The sequence below is a fragment of the Oncorhynchus mykiss genome, chromosome 28, assembly GCF_057628025.1.
Source record: "Oncorhynchus mykiss isolate SJ-2025 chromosome 28, ASM5762802v1, whole genome shotgun sequence".
NCBI classification, from domain to species: Eukaryota; Metazoa; Chordata; class Actinopteri; order Salmoniformes; family Salmonidae; genus Oncorhynchus; species Oncorhynchus mykiss.
The window spans coordinates 33746344-33764174 of record NC_143049.1 but is presented as its reverse complement, the minus strand read 5'-3'; the positions used below and the strand labels follow the sequence as shown (position 1 = coordinate 33764174).

Sequence of the window (17831 nt, the reverse complement as noted above, 5' to 3'; positions counted from 1 at the left end):
AAATGCCATGGGTTTTTTAGAGACCACAGAGAGTCAGGACACCCATTTAACTTCTCATCCGAAAGACGGCACCCTATACAGGGCAATGTTCCCAATTAATGCCCTGGGGCATTGTGATATTTTTTTTAGACTAGAGCAAAGAGTGCCTCCTACTGGCCCTCCAACACTACTTCCAGCAGCATCTGGTCTTCCATCCAGGGCCAACGCTGCTTAGCTTTCAGAAGCAACAAATTACTGTTGCTTTTTGTGCTTATTATATCAAATTGTTAATGTTGTTTTTTGTTAATAATATTGTTATTAATGATGTCACAGTTGTCTCTTGTATTATTGTGATCTTGGATTGATGCAGAGTGGGATGCTGCTCGCATTTAAGTTTGTCAAATTGAGTAATTCCAACAGCATATATTTGTATTTTATTAAACGTATTTATATAAATATAAGTCAAATTATCCATGTATTACAATGCTGTGGGAAAAAAATAACGATTTTCCAAAACTTTAGCGTGTCTTTGCAGAAGGACTCTTATTTTGAAGGAGAAAATAAAGCGTGTGTTCGTAAATTCACACTGGCGTGCCAGAGTGTGTACATTCATTGTCCGTTCATAAATTCAGAGCACACACTGGACGCTCTGGCCGAGGAGGAGGGTTTGTCCGAGCGTTCTGACCTCACAACGGCAGTCAAGCACCCAAGTTAACTGGTTAAAGTTGGCTACCTTGCCAGCTACTTCCAGACATAAATGAGAGAACACCTCACTCTGACCATTGTTCTCGCACTAGCAGCGCTGTTTAGGCTGTGTTCTTGTTATATAGAGTGTTGGTGACTATAACTGTGCAGCTGGCAACAATTGAATAGTTTGTTTTTTTTGCCGACGTTTACTGACACGGATCATATTCAACGGGTGTTGCGCGTTCAGAAATTCATCAGTTATTCGGCACCCTGTCACACTCAGACGACAGCGCTCTAAATTCGGATTAGATATCCAGAGTGAATTTACGAACGCACCCAAAAAGGGATCCTTGCTGCCTGCATAACATCCTGATACTAGGAGAACGGTACTATTCATCGGTCTGTAGGGTTCCCCCAGTGACGCCCATACGACCTGCAAATCAACTATTAGCTACGTTATTAACTAGTCACAGGGTGTGTGGTAAGTGGAATAACTAATCTATGTGTTGTTTTTGTCTTCAAAATAGAAACGGAAGAAAAAAAATATTCTAAATGTGTCCGTATCGCTAGGCCAGATAATACTGTGCAAACAGTGTGGCTAACTACAGCTAGCTATCATCGCAGCCACATCACTAACTCTGGTCAATGTTGTTACGTGCGGTTTGCTCTTTCTATTTTCCCCAATTTTGTTTAGTGACTGGCATACATTTTTCTTTTCGTTACTCACCAAAGTCACTAGCTATGTTACTGGAGTGCTGACAACTTTTTTTTTGTCGTTTCCCCAGAAATACCGGTAAACGTTATTGAGCATTTTGTTTTCCTCCAGACTGTTGCTCGTTAAGACCCGCGGAGCCGGTGTCTCGGCTCGGAAACTACCTCCATCCAGGGATGAGAAATGTGTTGTACTCCGAATTGTCCCGTTATCTCCACTGTTAAAACTAGAAGTTAAAACAATTACGGGAATTTATTTTAAACCTATTGGTTTAACAGTAATGGTACAACTGGGGAGTACAACTCATTTCTCACCCCTGGTTTGAGGTACGTTTCCCGAAGCCATAATTTGCGCGGTGTCTGCAGTGATTTAATAATATAAACATGAAAGTGTTGTCGGATCTGCTGGCCAGCGTCTGGACCAGCGCTACAAGAAGAGTAGCAAAACTAATCCAGAACCGCTCTGACTGGGACTCGAGTTGGATCGGCAGTGCTTTTATGGTTTTTTGTTTTGTAATGATCATTTAAATCGTTGTCATGCCCCATGGATGCTTGTAGTTATCTATTAGGAATGTGGCCAGCCAGCTAGTTGGTGTGATGATTGTTAGCTGGCTGGCTACAGTGTAGTAACTGACTAACGTGTTAGCCAACATAAGCTGACATGACCAAATTAAGCAGCTGCCGTGCATAGCATTTGGTTGTTGTCTACAGTAGCTAGTTTCACAGCGGTATGACTGTTATTAGCTGACTAGCCATACAAGGTCTACACTAAGTCAGCTAATAGGCTTTTGCGTAGTAACAACAAACAATGGCGTGCAACAGACATTCGCCAAAATCCATTTACATTTTTATTTTTTTAATCAATAACTAATTCACCATTTGTCACCGAATCATCAACCTAGATATGATTTATTCTATAAATGTCTAGCATACTTTTACAACCTTTTTGTTTTGAGTAAAAAAAAACAGTTTTTGATTTGTGGTCAAAGTTCTAACGAGTCTTCTACCCTATTAGAAGGGGCCTGGTATAACATTCTGCATCTTCAGTCATATTAAATTAGATTACAGGAAAAAGGACGGGATGAAGGGGTCAGGCCTGACTAACAAAGAAGACAGGTGGATGGATCAAGAGGACCAAGACAACCAAGAGGATCAACATGGGCATTCCACAGTGGAGATAAGGAAAACTAAGAGTGAACCAAAACAAACACCACTACTGTTCAAAAGTTTGGGGTCACTTAGAAATGTCCTTGTTTTCAACAGTGAAGAAGTGATTCCTGGATGCTGGCCTTCTACACAGAGTTGCAAAGAAAAAGCCATTTCTCAGACTGGCCAATAAAAATAAAATATTAAGATGGGCAAAGAACAGACACTGGACAGAGATATGGCTTATTCTTTGCAACTCTGCCTAGAAGGCCAGCATCCCGGAGTCGTCCATTCACTGTTGATGTTGAGACTGGTGTTTTGCAGGCACTATTTATTGAAGCTGCCAGTTGAGGATTAAAACTAGACACTCTAATGTACTTGTCCTCTTGCTCAGTTGTGCACCGGGGCCTCCCACTCCTCTTTCTATTCTGGTTAGAGCCAGTTTGCGCTGTTCTGTGAAGGGAGTAGTACACAGCGTTGTACGAGATCTTCAGTTTTTTGGCAATTTCTTGCATGGAATAGCCTTAATTTCTCAGAACAAGAATAGACTGACGAGTTTCAGAAGAAAGGTCTTTGTTTCTGGCTATTTTGATCCTGTAATCGAACCCACAGATGCTGATGCTCCAGATACTCAACTAGTTTAAAGAAGGCCAGTTTTATTGCTTCTTTAATCAGGACAACAGTTTTCAGCTGTGCTAACATAATTGCAAAATAGTTTTCTAATGATCAATTAGCCTTTTAAAATGATAAACTTGGATTAGCTAACACAACGTGCCATTGGAACACAGGAGTGATGGTTGTTGATAATGGGCCAATGTAGATATTACAAATCAGTCGTTTCCAGCTACAATAGTCATTGATGAAGGATCATTGATGTTATTTTAATGAACAACGATGTGCTTTTCTTAAAAAAACATGGACATTTCTAAGTGACCCCAATCTTTTGAACGGTAGTGTATGTATATACCAGAGGGTGGATAACAATATAAAACGCTAGTGTAAGAAGTGGACGGTACACGTTTTGTTTTTAGGCTAAATGTTTACGTTATGATTTGCCTCAGAACTGTATGTGAACCCCTCTGCAATCTACTGGCACGAACCATTAAAACCTAGTACTTCAACAGGCTATTTGGTCTCTTTCTCTCTCAAACTGCTATCACAAAGCTTACGTGAATATGTGGTTTATAACAAAAAAATATCAACTGACTCAAATCAGCTCTACATAATTCAGCAGGGAGGTATGCAACTACCCCACATTATACCCATTATACCAGTGGAGAAACTACGTCACCTACATAAGTATTACCATATCCCTTTCAACTCACATTCCTTGCAGAAAGAACTGTCCAGAAAGACAGTGGTATTTATACTTTAAAATACATATTGTATGTGAATGGATGTGGATGAAATAATTCTGCCAGTGTTTTTAAATGTCCTAGTTTCATATTTTTGTCTTTTCCTCCAACTCTATATATCCAAGTGAGCTTATGAGGTCCTTGGGGATCAGATTGACCATTATACTCATTGATGAAACATATAACAGACAGACACTGCTCAAAAATGAGTTGTTTGTGATATCGACGATCAGTTGCCACTTTATTAGGTTCACCACCCTATTCACAAAAATAAACTGCTCCTACATACACCAAGTCCCGTGGTCTTGGCTTGCTAGACACTAAAGCTTGCAGAGAAGTATTCAGGTATTCTGTTACTGTTTGGTTGAACTTTAGAATGTGCAAAATGACAGCACAGTCTGATGGTCTTTTGTAACTCAGAAAAGTTTCAAAACTGGTTTTCTTGTACTGACTGTAATAAACTCCAAATGGACTTATAAACTTGGAACAGTCTTATCTCCTTCCCCAGTTTCATCAACAGTTTTAAATTCGTTGTACCTAATAAAATGACCACTGTATCTATAGAATTTCCAGAATGTGTTCTGAGAATACCCGGGGTATTAAACATTTGGCTGTAAGTGTTGAACAGTTCAATCTATTACCCCCAGGAGATGGTACCATTCAGCTTGTCTGGGGATGACAAAGGAGGACTTTTAACAAAGCCAAAATAGGAAATGATTGGAAGGGGCCTATTTGCTGTTAAATTAGAGACATGTAAATAAATGACTGTTGTGCCTTGTAACTACTTTAAAATGTGGAACTGTTGCACTAAAAATGCAACATTGATTTGGCATACAATTGAAGATTGTAAACATACAACTTTATGTAAACATTGTGTAACTTCATACAGAACAAATTGCACTTGAAATGAAAATTTCTTGCAAATAAATGCATATTTTCACTTTTTTCTGTGACAATCACTGATTTAATCATCTTTAAATGCAATATTTCAAATGTAATTATTTCTATCAAATCAAAACTGGAATTTGTCTGCAAAACAATAGGTTGTAAAAGTATGCTAGACATTTATAGAATTAATCATATCTAGGTTGATGATTCTGTGACAAATGGTGAATTAGTTATAGATTTTTAAATGGCTTTGGCGAATGTCTGTGTGAATATAAAATCAACTTCACCTTGGTTTGCTGATCACCCTATCAAACCAGTGCAATTGTTCATTCAAAAAAAGTGTGTTACTTTCAGCTGAAACATCTGTGTCTCTACCTGTCCATTCATCTGACAGTTTAGAGGAGCTATCACATGGAGCCATCGGGACAGGATGCCAACGACCACGGCCAAAACTCAGTTGGCGACGGTGAGCACCCATGGGAGGTAACAGACATGACCAGGCTCCGCCGCTTCATCTGCTACGGCTCAGAAATGGCCATCTATGACACCAAGGAGCACCGGCTGGGCATGGAGAGTGCCCTGGCTCTGCTCTCCCTGCTACAGGAGGGCAGGGGTTGCGAGGTGGTGGAGGAGGTCAAAAGGCTGGCTCTGGAGGGCAGGCCAGTCAGGGCCAACCCTTCCCTGTTTGCCTTAGCTGTGTGCTCCCAACATTTGGACCTGAAAACCAGACAGGGGGCGTTCCGAGCCCTGAGTGACGTGTGCCGGGCCCCCGAGCACCTCTTCACCTTCATCCAATACAAGAAGGAGGTGAAAGAGAGGATGCGGTGCGGGATATGGGGACGGGCCCTGAGGAAAGCGGTGTCGGATTGGTACAACAAACAGGACGCCATGGGTCTGGCTCTGGCGGTGACCAAGTATAAAACGAGAGAGGGCTGGTCGCATCAGGATCTACTCAGACTCTCCCATGCCAAGCCTGCTAATGAAGGTGAGCTGCAAGAGGTTTACAATGTACACACTCTCAAACACTATTATGAATATACAAGGGACATGGTGCAAGATTTAGACTACGGAGAATGTTTTTTTTTGTGTGTTGATGACATTTTTTTAATAAAAGGGTTATCCTCATGGATGAAATCAGTAATAAAATAGTATCTCAGTAAAGCCTTTAAAGTAACAAGTGATTGGTGGTATCAGGAGACGTGGTTGAATGCTTTTTTTTTTCTGTCTGAATTATGCTCTGACAACTCTGCTGTGCTTGCAGCGATCGTGTTGATCAGTAAATACGTTATGAAAGGATGGAAGGAGGTCCAGGGGGCGTACGCCGACAAGGAGAACTCGGAGGAGGTGATCAAAGTCCTCTCATACCTGGAAGCGGTTGAGAAGGTCAAACACAGTGCAGACGAGATGGAGGTCAGCCATCTAATAGAGGAGCATAGTCTGGAGCGGGAACAACTTCTGACAGACCACCTGAGGTCCAAAGTGGTGAGCAGCGACCAACTTGTGTTTTTAACCAACTCTTTTAAAGGTGTACTTCGCTCAAATTAAAGTTGGTCAGATGTTGAGATGTCCTCGCCACTGCTAGCTTTTTATTTTAAAGAGTGTAGTCCCACTCCTCACATTTTTGGTTTATTAACTGTGATAGATAGGATAGATAGAGGAGAGTGTGTGCTGAAATATAGCAGTGTGACAGATTCAAATCCATTGCGCGGGAGTATATGTAGGCTGGGACCTGCGGCTTAGAACACTAGCCTACTCTTAGACCACTAGCCTACTCTTAGACCACTAGTCTACTCTAAGCCCACTAGCCTACTCTTAGACCACTAGCCTACTCTTAGACCACTAGCCTACTCTTAGACCACTAGCCTACTCTAAGCCCACTAGCCTACTCTTAGACCACTAGCCTACTCTTAGACCACTAGCCTACTCTTAGACCACTAGCCTACTCTAAGACCACTAGCCTACTCTAAGCCCACTAGCCTACTCTTAGACCACTAGCCTACTCTAAGCCCACTAGCCTACTCTTAGACCACTAGCCTACTCTAAGCCCACTAGACTACTCTTAGACCACTAGCCTACTCTTAGACCACTAGCCTACTCTTAGACCACTAGTCTACTCTAAGCCCACAGGCCTACTCTAAGCCCACTAGCCTACTCTTAGACCACTAGCCTACTCTTAGACCACTAGCCTACTCTTAGACCACTAGCCTACTCTAAGCCACACTCCTAGCGTTTTTTTTTACATCCAGCTCTATGTCTCAATGCCATATTAATGGGAAATATTAGCACCATATAATTATCATAATGGAATTATCACTTTTTCATGTGTAGGGTCTTAAGACAACCTTATTACTTTAGTAGGTTGTTTTTTGGTCATGTATGATGCCTTTTCTCCACTGCAGGTATGGAAGGCATTGTTAAAGGAGATGCCCATGGAGTCAATGCTAAGGACCCTGGGTAAGATGACCGCAGACCAAGTCCTGGAACCAGGAAGCTCAGACGTGGCAGAGGTGTGCGAGAGGATCCAGAGTGAGGCGGCTTTAAAGAAGGTGAGGTGTACCTACCTACCTCTCACCTTCTGACAACTGGAATTCATTCACATACTGCTTTCCCAGGGATCTATCTAACTGTTTTATTGTTGTCTTAGGCAAAACTCCACCCTTTCAGCGTCTTGACAGCCTCGGAAAACTACAAAAGGGGCCAAGGCAACCGGGGAAAAGTGAAATGGGAACCAAACGTTGACATCATAAAAGCGCTGGACTCTGCTTTCTACAAATGTTTCACAGTAAGTCGAGCGTCGCATATACAGATACTCACAGATAGGGAGGGCTATGGGCGGTCATGAAATGTTGTCAGCCAGTCATTGTCAAGCAATTGTTAATTAACATAAACATATGTAGCATAACACTTCATCAGTCTCTCTTTCACAATTTTACAAGGACTTTATAGTGCCTGGAATTTCCCAGCGGCATCCCCCTTGTGTGGGAATATAATAATAATTCCCAGCTGCGTGACCCCTTGACTTTTTCCACATTTTGTTTCATTACAGCCTTATTCAAATATTTATTTCAAAACAATTCCTCAATCTACACACAATACCCCATAATGACAAAGCGAGAACAGGTTTTTAGAAATTTTTGCAAATGTATTACAAATAAAAAAACAATACCTTATTTACATAAGCATTCAGACCCTTTGCTATGAGACTCGAATTTGAGCTCAGAACAACAGCAAAGGACCGTGTGAAGATGCTGGAGGAAACGGGTACAAAAGCATCTAAAATCTGCAGTAAAACGAATCCTATTTCGACATAACCTGAAAGGCTGCTCAGCAAGGAAGAATCCACTGCTCCAAAAACCGCCATTAAAAAAGCCAAACTATGGCATGCAACTGCACATAGGGACAAAGATAGTACTTTTTGGAGAAATGTCCTCTGTTCTGATGAAACAGAAATGGAACTGTTTGGCCATAATGACCATCTTTATGTTTGGAGGAAAAAGGGGGAGGCTTGCAAGCCGAAGAACACCATCCCAACCGTGAAGCACGGGGGTGGCAGCATCATGCACTTCACAAAATAGATGGCATCATGAGGGAGGAGAATTATGTGGATATATTGAAGCAACATCTCAACACATCAGTCAGGAAGTTAAAGCTTGGTCGCAAATGGGTCTTCCAAATGGATAATGACCCCAAGCATACTTCCAAAGTTGTGGCAAAATGGCTTAAGGACAACAAAGTCAAGGTATTGGTGGCCATCACAAAGCCCTGACCTCAATCCCATAGAATATTTGTGGGCAGAACTGAAAAAGCGTGTGAGAGCAAGGAGGCCTACAAACATGACTCAGTTACACCAGCTCTGTCAGGAGGAATGGGCCAAAATTCACCCAACTTATTGTGTGAAGCTTGTGGAAGGCTACCCAAAATGTTTGACCCAAGTTAAACAATTTAAAGGCAATTCTACCAAATACTAATTGAGTATATGTAAAACTCTGACCCACTGGGAATGTGATGAAAGAAATTAAAGCTGAAATAAATTATTCTCCCTACTATTATTCTGACATTTCACATTCTTAAATTAAAGTGGTGATCCTAACTGACCTAAGACAGGGACTTTTTACTCTGATCAAATGTCAGGAATTGTGAAAAACTGAGTTTAAATGTCTTTGGCTAAGGTGTATGTAAACGTTCGACTTCAACTGTATGTACATTTATATTTTTGCAGAAAAATAAAATAAAATGTGCTTTGTCATTATGGGGTATTGTGTGTAGTTTTAAGGAGGGTAAACAATTTAATCAATATTAGAATAAGGCCGTAACATAACGAAATATGAAAAAGTCAAGGGGTCTGAATACTTTCGAATGCACTCTGTGTGAAAATTGTTTCGTTTTAGAAGTGACCGTTATCATGCACCTGTCTCGGTAACAGATGCTGGGGGGGGGGGGGGGGGAAATGTGTCATCTATGCACTTAATTTGCAAACGGTGGACGTTTTTCCAGTGTTTAATTTTCAATGCCAGCCAGGTATGCTATACTCTTGTTGTAAAGCGAAACGATGTGTTTAGTGTTAGGAAAGTTGAGAAATAAATATAGTAGGCCTAGCCTTTAGAAAGCTGATGGGATCCTCCTCTTTTTATTAGAGGCCATCAACTGTTTTCTCATGCAATTGCCTATGGGGCTATGGGGTCTCATGAAGTGTTTGATTTTCGATCACTTTTGCATTGATGTCACAGTGATTAGAGGGACAATAGAGTGCTGAGTCGGCTACTAATGACCATTAACAGCATCAGAGCTTGGAGAACCTTAGTTACCGTGACTAAATGGTCACATGGAATTTGACTGCGGTCGTTACTCGTCACCGACGGTGTGGCTGTAAAACGGTCACCGTAACAGCACTACTCACAGAGCATCCCACTGTTCTGAGTCGTGTTCACAAATGCGAAACGTTAATTGTCCCCCACGATGAAATGGATACGTTTGTCGCACACGATATCTGACGGCACTGGCCCAATTTTTACGAAACTTGGGTGAACGATGCGTAGTGCCATAGAGATCCGTGTTTTTCAAAATGACACTGATTGGCCCAAGGTGGGAGCTATAGTAATGAACTGAAACGTGTTAGTGACACACAATATCTTAATTGGGATGCATCATTCTTGAGGGACGACATGTTTACTGTTGCATGTTTTGTTTTTTTCATTACATTTTAGTCATTTAGCAGATGCTCTTATCCAGAGCGACTTACAGAAGTAATTAGGGTTAAGTGCCTTGCTCAAGGGCACATTAACAGATTTTTCACCTAGCCGGCTCTGGATTGAACCAGCAACCTTTTTCGGGTTACTGGACCAGCACTGTTAAGCGTTAATCAACCTGCCACTTTACTTGTGTTCCTTTCCTGAGAACGTGGAGCCGGCGGGGAAGCGCTTTGTGGTGGCGGTGGACATTAGCACATCACTGAGCAGCATCGTTAAGGGGACCTCCGTCAGCACAGCTGTAGCGGCTGCAGCCATGACCATGGTGAGTCAACACACTATGAGCGGGTACTCCTACACAAGGCTAAATGACTACGGTAGTAGTTTGCAGCTGTGTTTCAAAGCGGTGTCTCTAACAATTGGAAGACGGGTCTCTGGAGGAAGGTATAGTCAAGGAAAAGGGTCTGTTGACAGGTTCTATGGATTCCGGCCATGTTTCCCCCCATCTCAAGAGAGCACAGGCATTGCATGCGTGCTTTGTAATGAGGACTTGTCATTTTTACATTTGAATGATAATAATTCCTGGCATCTTAGAGAGGGACTATTTCAGCATTGTGTTCTAAGTTAGTTGTATCTATGTTACAGGTTTTTGCGCGGACGGAGGCAGAGACACAGGTTATGGCCTACTCTGAAGGAGCTATAGTTCCTTGCACCATCACTGAAGGCATGTCTCTTCGACAAGTAGCAACCGAGCTGGTCAAGGTATGGAAACAAGAAGTGTCGCTCTGCAAACTATGCACCTCTGAATGATAAACTTTTTTTTAACAGAAACCTTACTTGGGAAAAAATGTATTATCTTGCCAAAGTTCAAAAAGTTCACTGAAAGGCAATAAGAAAAGCTCATTTCCGTTTTGTTACGCTGGGCCCTACTGAACATGATCAATTTCTCAGATAAAATATGAGGTTGTAAAATTTTAATGACTGTGTGTCGTGTTCATAGCTGACCCCCTGTGTCAACCACCTGTTCACAGATCCCCAGTGGTTATACAGACTGCGCTCTCCCCATCCTGTGGGCCTCGGAGAAGAGGATCACTGTGGACATGTTCATCATATTCACCAACAGTGCCTGCTGGCACGGCGAGGCCAATCCAACGGAGTGTCTGAGGATGTACAGACATGTAAGACACTTCTGTAGTGTACCACTGTCCCTCCCCTCTTAACTCCTTATTTGTTTGGTTGCATAGATATACAGACTCATTATTACATCATTATATTGTATGTCGTTACGTGGAACTACAACACTGTAGTGGCGAACATGGCATGACACATCCGCAAATATTGTATGCTCTGATCGTTCTTAATCATGTCAAATTAAGTAGCCTGTTCAACCTATCTTTTGTATCGTCTGAGATTCCCAAAGATTGGAAAGCTGCCGCGGTCATCCCCCTCTTCAAAGGGGGAGAGACTCTAGACCCAAACTGCTACAGACCTATATCTATCCTACTCTGCCTTTCTAAGGTCTTCGAAAGCCAATTTAACAAACAGATTACAGACCATTTCGAATCCCACCGTACCTTCTCCGCTATGCAATCTGGTTTCCGAGCTGGTCATGGGTGCACCTCAGCCACTCTCAAGGTCCTAAACGATATCATAACCGCCATCGATATGAGACATTACTGTGCAGCCGTATTCATCGACCTGGCCAAGGGCTTCAACTCTGTCAATCACCACATTCTTATCGGCAGACTCAACAGCCTTGGTTTCTCAAATGACTGCCTCGCCTGGTTCACCAACTACTTCTCAGACAGAGTTCAGTGTGTCAAATTGGAGGGCCTGTTGTCCGGACCTCTGGCCCTTCTTTGGACACTGTGTTAACTAACCTCCAGACAAGCTTCAATGCCATACAACTCTCCTTCCGTGACCTCCAACTGCTCTTAAATGCAAGTAAAACTAAATGCATGCTCTTCAACCGATCGCTGCCCGCACCTGCCCGGCCGTCCAGCATCACTATTCTGGACGGTTCTGACTTAGAATGTGTGGACAACTACAAATACCTAGGTGTCTGGTTAGACTGTAAACTCTCCTTCCAGACTCACATTAAGCATCTCCAATCCAAAATGAAATCTAGAATCGGCTTCGGCAATGTCATAACCTCCAACACTACTCAGCAAACTGGATGTAGTCTATCACAGTGTAATCCGTTTTGTCACCAAAGCCCCATATACTACCCACCACTACAACCTGTACGCTCTCGTTGGCTGGCCCTTGCTTCACACTCGCCGCCAAACCCACTGGCTCCAAGTCATCTACAAGTCTCTGCTAGGTAAAGCCCCGCCTTATCTCAGCTCACTGGTCACCATAGCAGCACCCACCCGTAGCAGCAGGTATATCTCACTGGTCACCCCCAAAGCTAATTCTTCCTTTGGCCGCCTTTCCTTCCAGTTCTCTGCTGCCAATGACTGGAACGAAAATCACTGAAGCTGGAGACTCATATCTCTCTCACTAGCTTTAAGCACCAGCTGTCAGAGCAGCTCACAGATCACTGCACCTGTACATAGCCCATCCAACTACCTCATCCCCATACTATATTTATTTATTTATCTTGCTCCTTTGCACCCCAGTAACTCTACTTGCACATTCATCTTCTGCACATCTACCATTCCAGTGTTTAATTGCTATATTGTAATTACTTCGCCACCATGGCCTATTTATTGCCTTACCTCCCTTATCATACCTCATTTGCACACACTGTAAATAGACTTTTTCTATTGTATTATTGACTATGTTTGTTTATTCCATGTGTAACTCTTTGTTGTTGTATGTGTTGAACTGCTTTGTTTTTATCTTGGCCAGGTTGCATTTGTAAATGAGAACTTGTTCTCAACTAGGCTACCTGGTTAAAAAAAGGTGAAATAAAAAATAACATGAATGGTATATTGCCCAAGCCTAGTCAGAGTCTGGAATGTAAATATATGTACCAGTCAAAAGTTTGGACACCTACTCATTCAAGGGTTTTTATTTTTACTATTTTCTACATTGTAGAAAAATAGTGAAGACAAACTATGAAATAAACAAAAAAGTGTTAAACAAATCTAAGTATATTTTAGATTCTTCAAAGTAGCCACCCTTTGCCTTGTTAACAGCTTTTTCACACTCTTGGCATTCGCTCAACCAGCTTCACCTGGAATGCTAATCCAACAGTCTTGAAGGAGTTCCCACGTATGCTGAGCACTTGTTGGCTACTTTTCCTTCACTCTGCAGTCCAACTCATCCCAAATCATCTCAATTGGGTTGAGGTCGGGTGATTGTGGAGGCCAGGTCATCTGATGCCGCGCTCCATCACTCTCCTTCTGGTGCGATAGCTCTTACACAGCCTGGAGTTGTGTTTTGCATTATTGTCCTGTTGAAAAACAAATTATAGTCCCACTAAGTGCAAACCAGATGGGATGGCATATCGCTGCAGAATGCTGTGGTAGCCATGCTGGTTAAGTGTGCCTTGAATTCTAAATAAATCAGACCGTGTCACCAGCAAAGCACCATCACACCACCACCTCCATGCTTCCCGGTGGGAACCACACATGCGGAGATCATGCGTTCACCTCCTCTGCATCTCAGAAAGACACGGCAGTTGGAACCAAAAATCTAAATTTTGGACTTGTCAGACGAAAGGACAGATTTTCACCGATCTAATGTCCATTGCTCGTGTTTCTTGGCCCAGGCAAGTCTCTTCTTTTTATTGGTGTCCTTTAGTAATGGTTTCTTTGCAGCAATTCGACCATGAAGGCCTAATTCACGCAGTTTCCTCTGAACAGTTGAAGTTGAGATGTGTCTGTTACTTGAACGCTGAAGCATTTATTTGGGCTGCAAATTCTAATGAACTTATCCTCTGCAGCAGATGTAACTCTGGGTCTTCCTTTCCTGTGGCGGTCCTCATGAGAGACAGTTTCATCATAGCGCTTGATGGTTTTTGCGACTGCACTTGAAGAAACTTTCAAAGTTCTTGAAATGTTCCATTTTGACTGACCTTCATGTCTTAAAGTAATGATGGACTGTCATTTCTCTTAGTTTATTTGAGCTGTTCTTGCCATAATAAGGACTTGGTCTTTTGCCAAGTAGGTTATATCTTCTGTATACCAACCATACCTTGTCACAACACAGCTGATTGGCTCAAATGCGTTAAGAAGGATAGAAATTCCACAAATTAACATTTAACCTTGCACACCTGTTAAATGCATTCCAGGTGGCGAACTCATGAAGCTAGTTAAGAGTGTGCAAAGCTGTCATCAAGTCAAAGGGTGGCTACTTTGAAGAATCTACAATATATTTTGATTTGTTTAACACCTTTTTTTTTTTTGGTTACTACACGATTCCATGTTTGTTATTTCATAGTTTTGATGTTCAATATTATTAGACTTTTTCCACATTTTGTTAAGTCACAGCCTTGCGGTAATCTAAAATTGATTAAATTGTTTTTTTTGCCCTCAATCTACACATAATACCCCATAATGACAAAGCAAAACATGTTTGTAGGAATGTTTGCTAATTTATTCTAAATATCATATTTACCTAAGTATTCAGACCCTTTACTCAGTACTTTGTTGACGCACCTCTGGCACTGATTACAGCCTTAAGTCTTCACAGCTATTTTGATGCTATGTCTTGAAATTTATCCACAGGTATTTTGTGTATGTCCATTACATGAAATACAAATAAAAATCCATTTAAATTACAAAATAGGAAAAACGCCAAGGGGGTGAATACTTTTGCAAGGCACTGTATATGCAGGTGTGAATTTACCACATGTGTTTCTTCAACTTGATTGGAGTCCATCTCAAGGATGATCAATGGAAACTGGATGCACCTGAGCTCAATTTTGAGTCTCATAGCAAAATGTCTGAATACTTATGTAAACACAGTGTTTTTTTGTGTGTGTAATACATTTCTAAATCTGTTTTTGCTTTGTCATTATGGAGTGCCGTGTAGATTGAGGAAAATATTTAATTTAATACATTTTAGTATAAGGCTGTAACGTATCAAAATGTGGAAAAAGCCAAGGGGTCTGAATACTTTCCAAAGACACTGTGTGTATATATAATGGTTTGAATAGACAGTATGCACAGTATATGAATATAAAAGAGTCTCGATTGTGTTTTGTTTTGTTTTTGCTAGAAAATGGGTATCTTCTCCAAACTTATGGTGTGTGGGTTGACCTCCAACGGCCTATCCATCGCTGACCCCGCCGAGGACAGGGGCATGCTGGACCTCTGCGGCTTTGACCTGGGAGCCATAGAGGTCATCCGTAACCTAGCCCTGGACCTGATCTGAGAACAGATTCTGGACAGTGCAAAGACGAGAAAGAAAAATATGGAGAGAATTGGTGGAAATACCTTGAAATGGATGTGGCTTGAAACGACGCAGAGAGCGGATTTTAATTTTATTTTTTAAAGTTGATATTTACAATAACGATTTCTTCAATTTATCATAAATATCAGGACCACAACAAAAATGATACGGTCTCCCTATTGGTCATGTTGAGAGGTTAGCATATCTTGGGGGTCTGATGCATAATGTGCTTTCATTTCTAACCAGTAAAACAGAGGAAAATACTCTAAAATAAAAAGTGACATCTGTACTTTTTAGGCTCCCGAGTGGCACAGCCTCTCCGTGCTAGAGGTGTCACTACAGACCCTGGTTAGATTCCAGGCTGTATCACAATCGGCTGTGATTGCGAGTCCCATAGGGCGGTACACAATTGTCCCAGCGTCGTCTGGGTTAGAGTTTGGCCGGTGTAGGCCCTCGTTGCAAATAAGAATTTGTTCTTAACTGACTTACCCAGTTAAATAAATCAAATAAATACTCACACCTCATATCTAACATTTGAGCTCAAATCCAAAATACTGGAGTATTGAGACAAAATTCAAAGTTTTAGCTTATGTAAGAAGGAATCCCTGTACACAATTACCACTGGAGGATGGCTCAAAAATAATGGCTGGAACACCGTTTGATACCATTTCACTGTTTACACTCCAGTTATTACTACACGCCTGTCCACCCCAATGAAGGTGCCACCAATCTCCTTTGCTATGTTATAGCAAGTTTGATGTGAACATGGAGCCCTTTTTATAATCTGTCCATTTTTCATCATTTAGCAAACTCACTTATCCTGTGTGACTTACAGGAGCAAATCAACAGATATTTCTCTTAGTCTGTTCAGGGATTCAAACCAGTGACTTTTTGGTTACTAGCCCAATGTGCTTAACCGCTAGGCAACCTGCCTCCCCTTGTCCCTTTTGTCTTCTTCATTTGGTCTAATCACTATATAGAAGACTAACCAACTTATTTTGTTTGATTGCAGTATATATTTTTTTGTTTTTTTTATTAGGTCAAACTCATAATAGAATAGACTTGGTGCACTTAAACATGTAACATGCGAATCCATTTAGTTTATTTTGCTTTGTCACAAGTCAAAACAAGGAAGTATTTGACGCCAAGAGATAAGGGAGTGACTGTCGTCATTGTCACTGGTAGTTTTTGGCAAACCTGCAAAATTGGTTTATTCCCTGGGTCATGTTCATTAGGGCAGACGTTCGAAAAGGTTTTAAAATCTTGTACAATGGAAAATTAAAAATGAACGTTTCAATTGCTTTTCTATTTGTTACGTAATGATCACGACCCTGGAATCTATTGATTTTATGCATTACCAATGGTTTTTTTCTATTGCTGTATCATGTTGTTGAAGGTCAAAACAAGGCCATTTAGTAGTGTGAAGACTGAAGCTGCTAGACGCACATTTAAAGTATTCCAGTGTCGGAGGTTTGTGATAAACAAGCACTAATGATAGAATGTCAGTTATACAAATACTCACTAATGTTCCATAGAAACTCACCAGCTACTTTTCCTTTGTAATAGATCCCACTGAATGTACCTTTTTGTCATACTTGTGTAACACTGTAGATTTTTAAAATGCTTTATTCTTCAAATATTGAATAAATAAAATGGGATAATACTGAAGATGCTTTACCTTTTAGCAGTCAATTCAATGGGGGAATGATGGCTGACGCTGAAATAGAGGAAGTGGAAAGTATTAACTGGTTTATTGAATTGTTATTTTCTGTCTTCTGTCATTTCAGATCAACCCTAATTTAGACAAAACAAATTCAGACCTGGTAACTGATTTCTAAAAACCTTTTTACTTTGTGTTGATTTCATCTGATCCAATATAAAAGTATGGCACAAAATATGTCAGTCTATTAAAAGGCCCCACCAGTTCTCGAGTTGGTCCCAACCCCATGAGTTGAGATAGAAGACCATCTTTGAGGACATCGGTTCGAACGTAGTTAACAAAACATGCTACATTTGAAAATGCTCTAGACTCTAATAATGCATACATTCTGAGGTAACAATACTTTGGAGTCAGTTGCTATAGTAGAGAATACAGTGGGGCACATTGACAGGTGGAGATAGAATGGCCACAGTCCATATTGATAGAGAAAGTTGAACTGAATCAATTATAAATGTAGGCCTTACTGTCCCATGACTAATCCATTTTCTCTTTCAACTGAAAGGTGATTTCAGTTCATGTTGCATGCCATTTACGTTAGCCATAGTGTCAATACAAACCTTAATAAAGTGTTTCATGGACATTTCTTTATGTGTGTATTTACTTTACAAAATGAACCTTTTACAGAGAAGGCAAGCAAGTATTTTATGGCTATAGAAGGGAATTCAAATTGTTTTGAGTCATAATGGCCATGAATGAATCATGATACATGTATGCATTTTATATATGGAGAACAGAGATTATAATCAAATAAAAACTGACATGTACTGCCATTTGTGTTCAGAATAGACCTATCCATTGACACACTGAACACAAATA

The 17831-nt window shown here is 41.1% G+C and overlaps 1 protein-coding gene across 1 annotated transcript; it reads left to right on the top strand.

The window, feature by feature from the left end:
* Nucleotides 1–613: 613 nt before the first annotated feature.
* On the top strand, nucleotides 614–17595 carry ro60 (Ro60, Y RNA binding protein). Its single transcript, XM_036966376.2, has 9 exons — nucleotides 614–1147; nucleotides 5161–5751; nucleotides 6028–6248; nucleotides 7166–7312; nucleotides 7411–7548; nucleotides 10161–10277; nucleotides 10598–10714; nucleotides 10984–11130; nucleotides 15122–17595. The coding sequence occupies exons 2-9, from the start codon at nucleotides 5178–5180 to the stop codon at nucleotides 15275–15277; spliced, it is 1617 nt and encodes a 538-aa protein (XP_036822271.2). The 5' UTR covers nucleotides 614–1147; nucleotides 5161–5177; the 3' UTR covers nucleotides 15278–17595.
* The last annotated feature ends 236 nt before the right edge of the window (nucleotides 17596–17831 follow it).

What these genes read in the sequence shown, in the direction of transcription:
- ro60 (XM_036966376.2), top strand. Translation starts at nt 5,178, where the DNA reads ATGGAGCCATCGGGACAGGATGCCAACGACCACGGCCAAAACTCAGTT. An exon ending in GTGAGGCGGCTTTAAAGAAG is followed by an intron (nt 7,313 to 7,410) that starts GTGAGGTGTACC and finishes TTGTTGTCTTAG; the next exon opens with GCAAAACTCCACCCTTTCAG. An exon ending in CGGCTGCAGCCATGACCATG is followed by an intron (nt 10,278 to 10,597) that starts GTGAGTCAACAC and finishes TCTATGTTACAG; the next exon opens with GTTTTTGCGCGGACGGAGGC.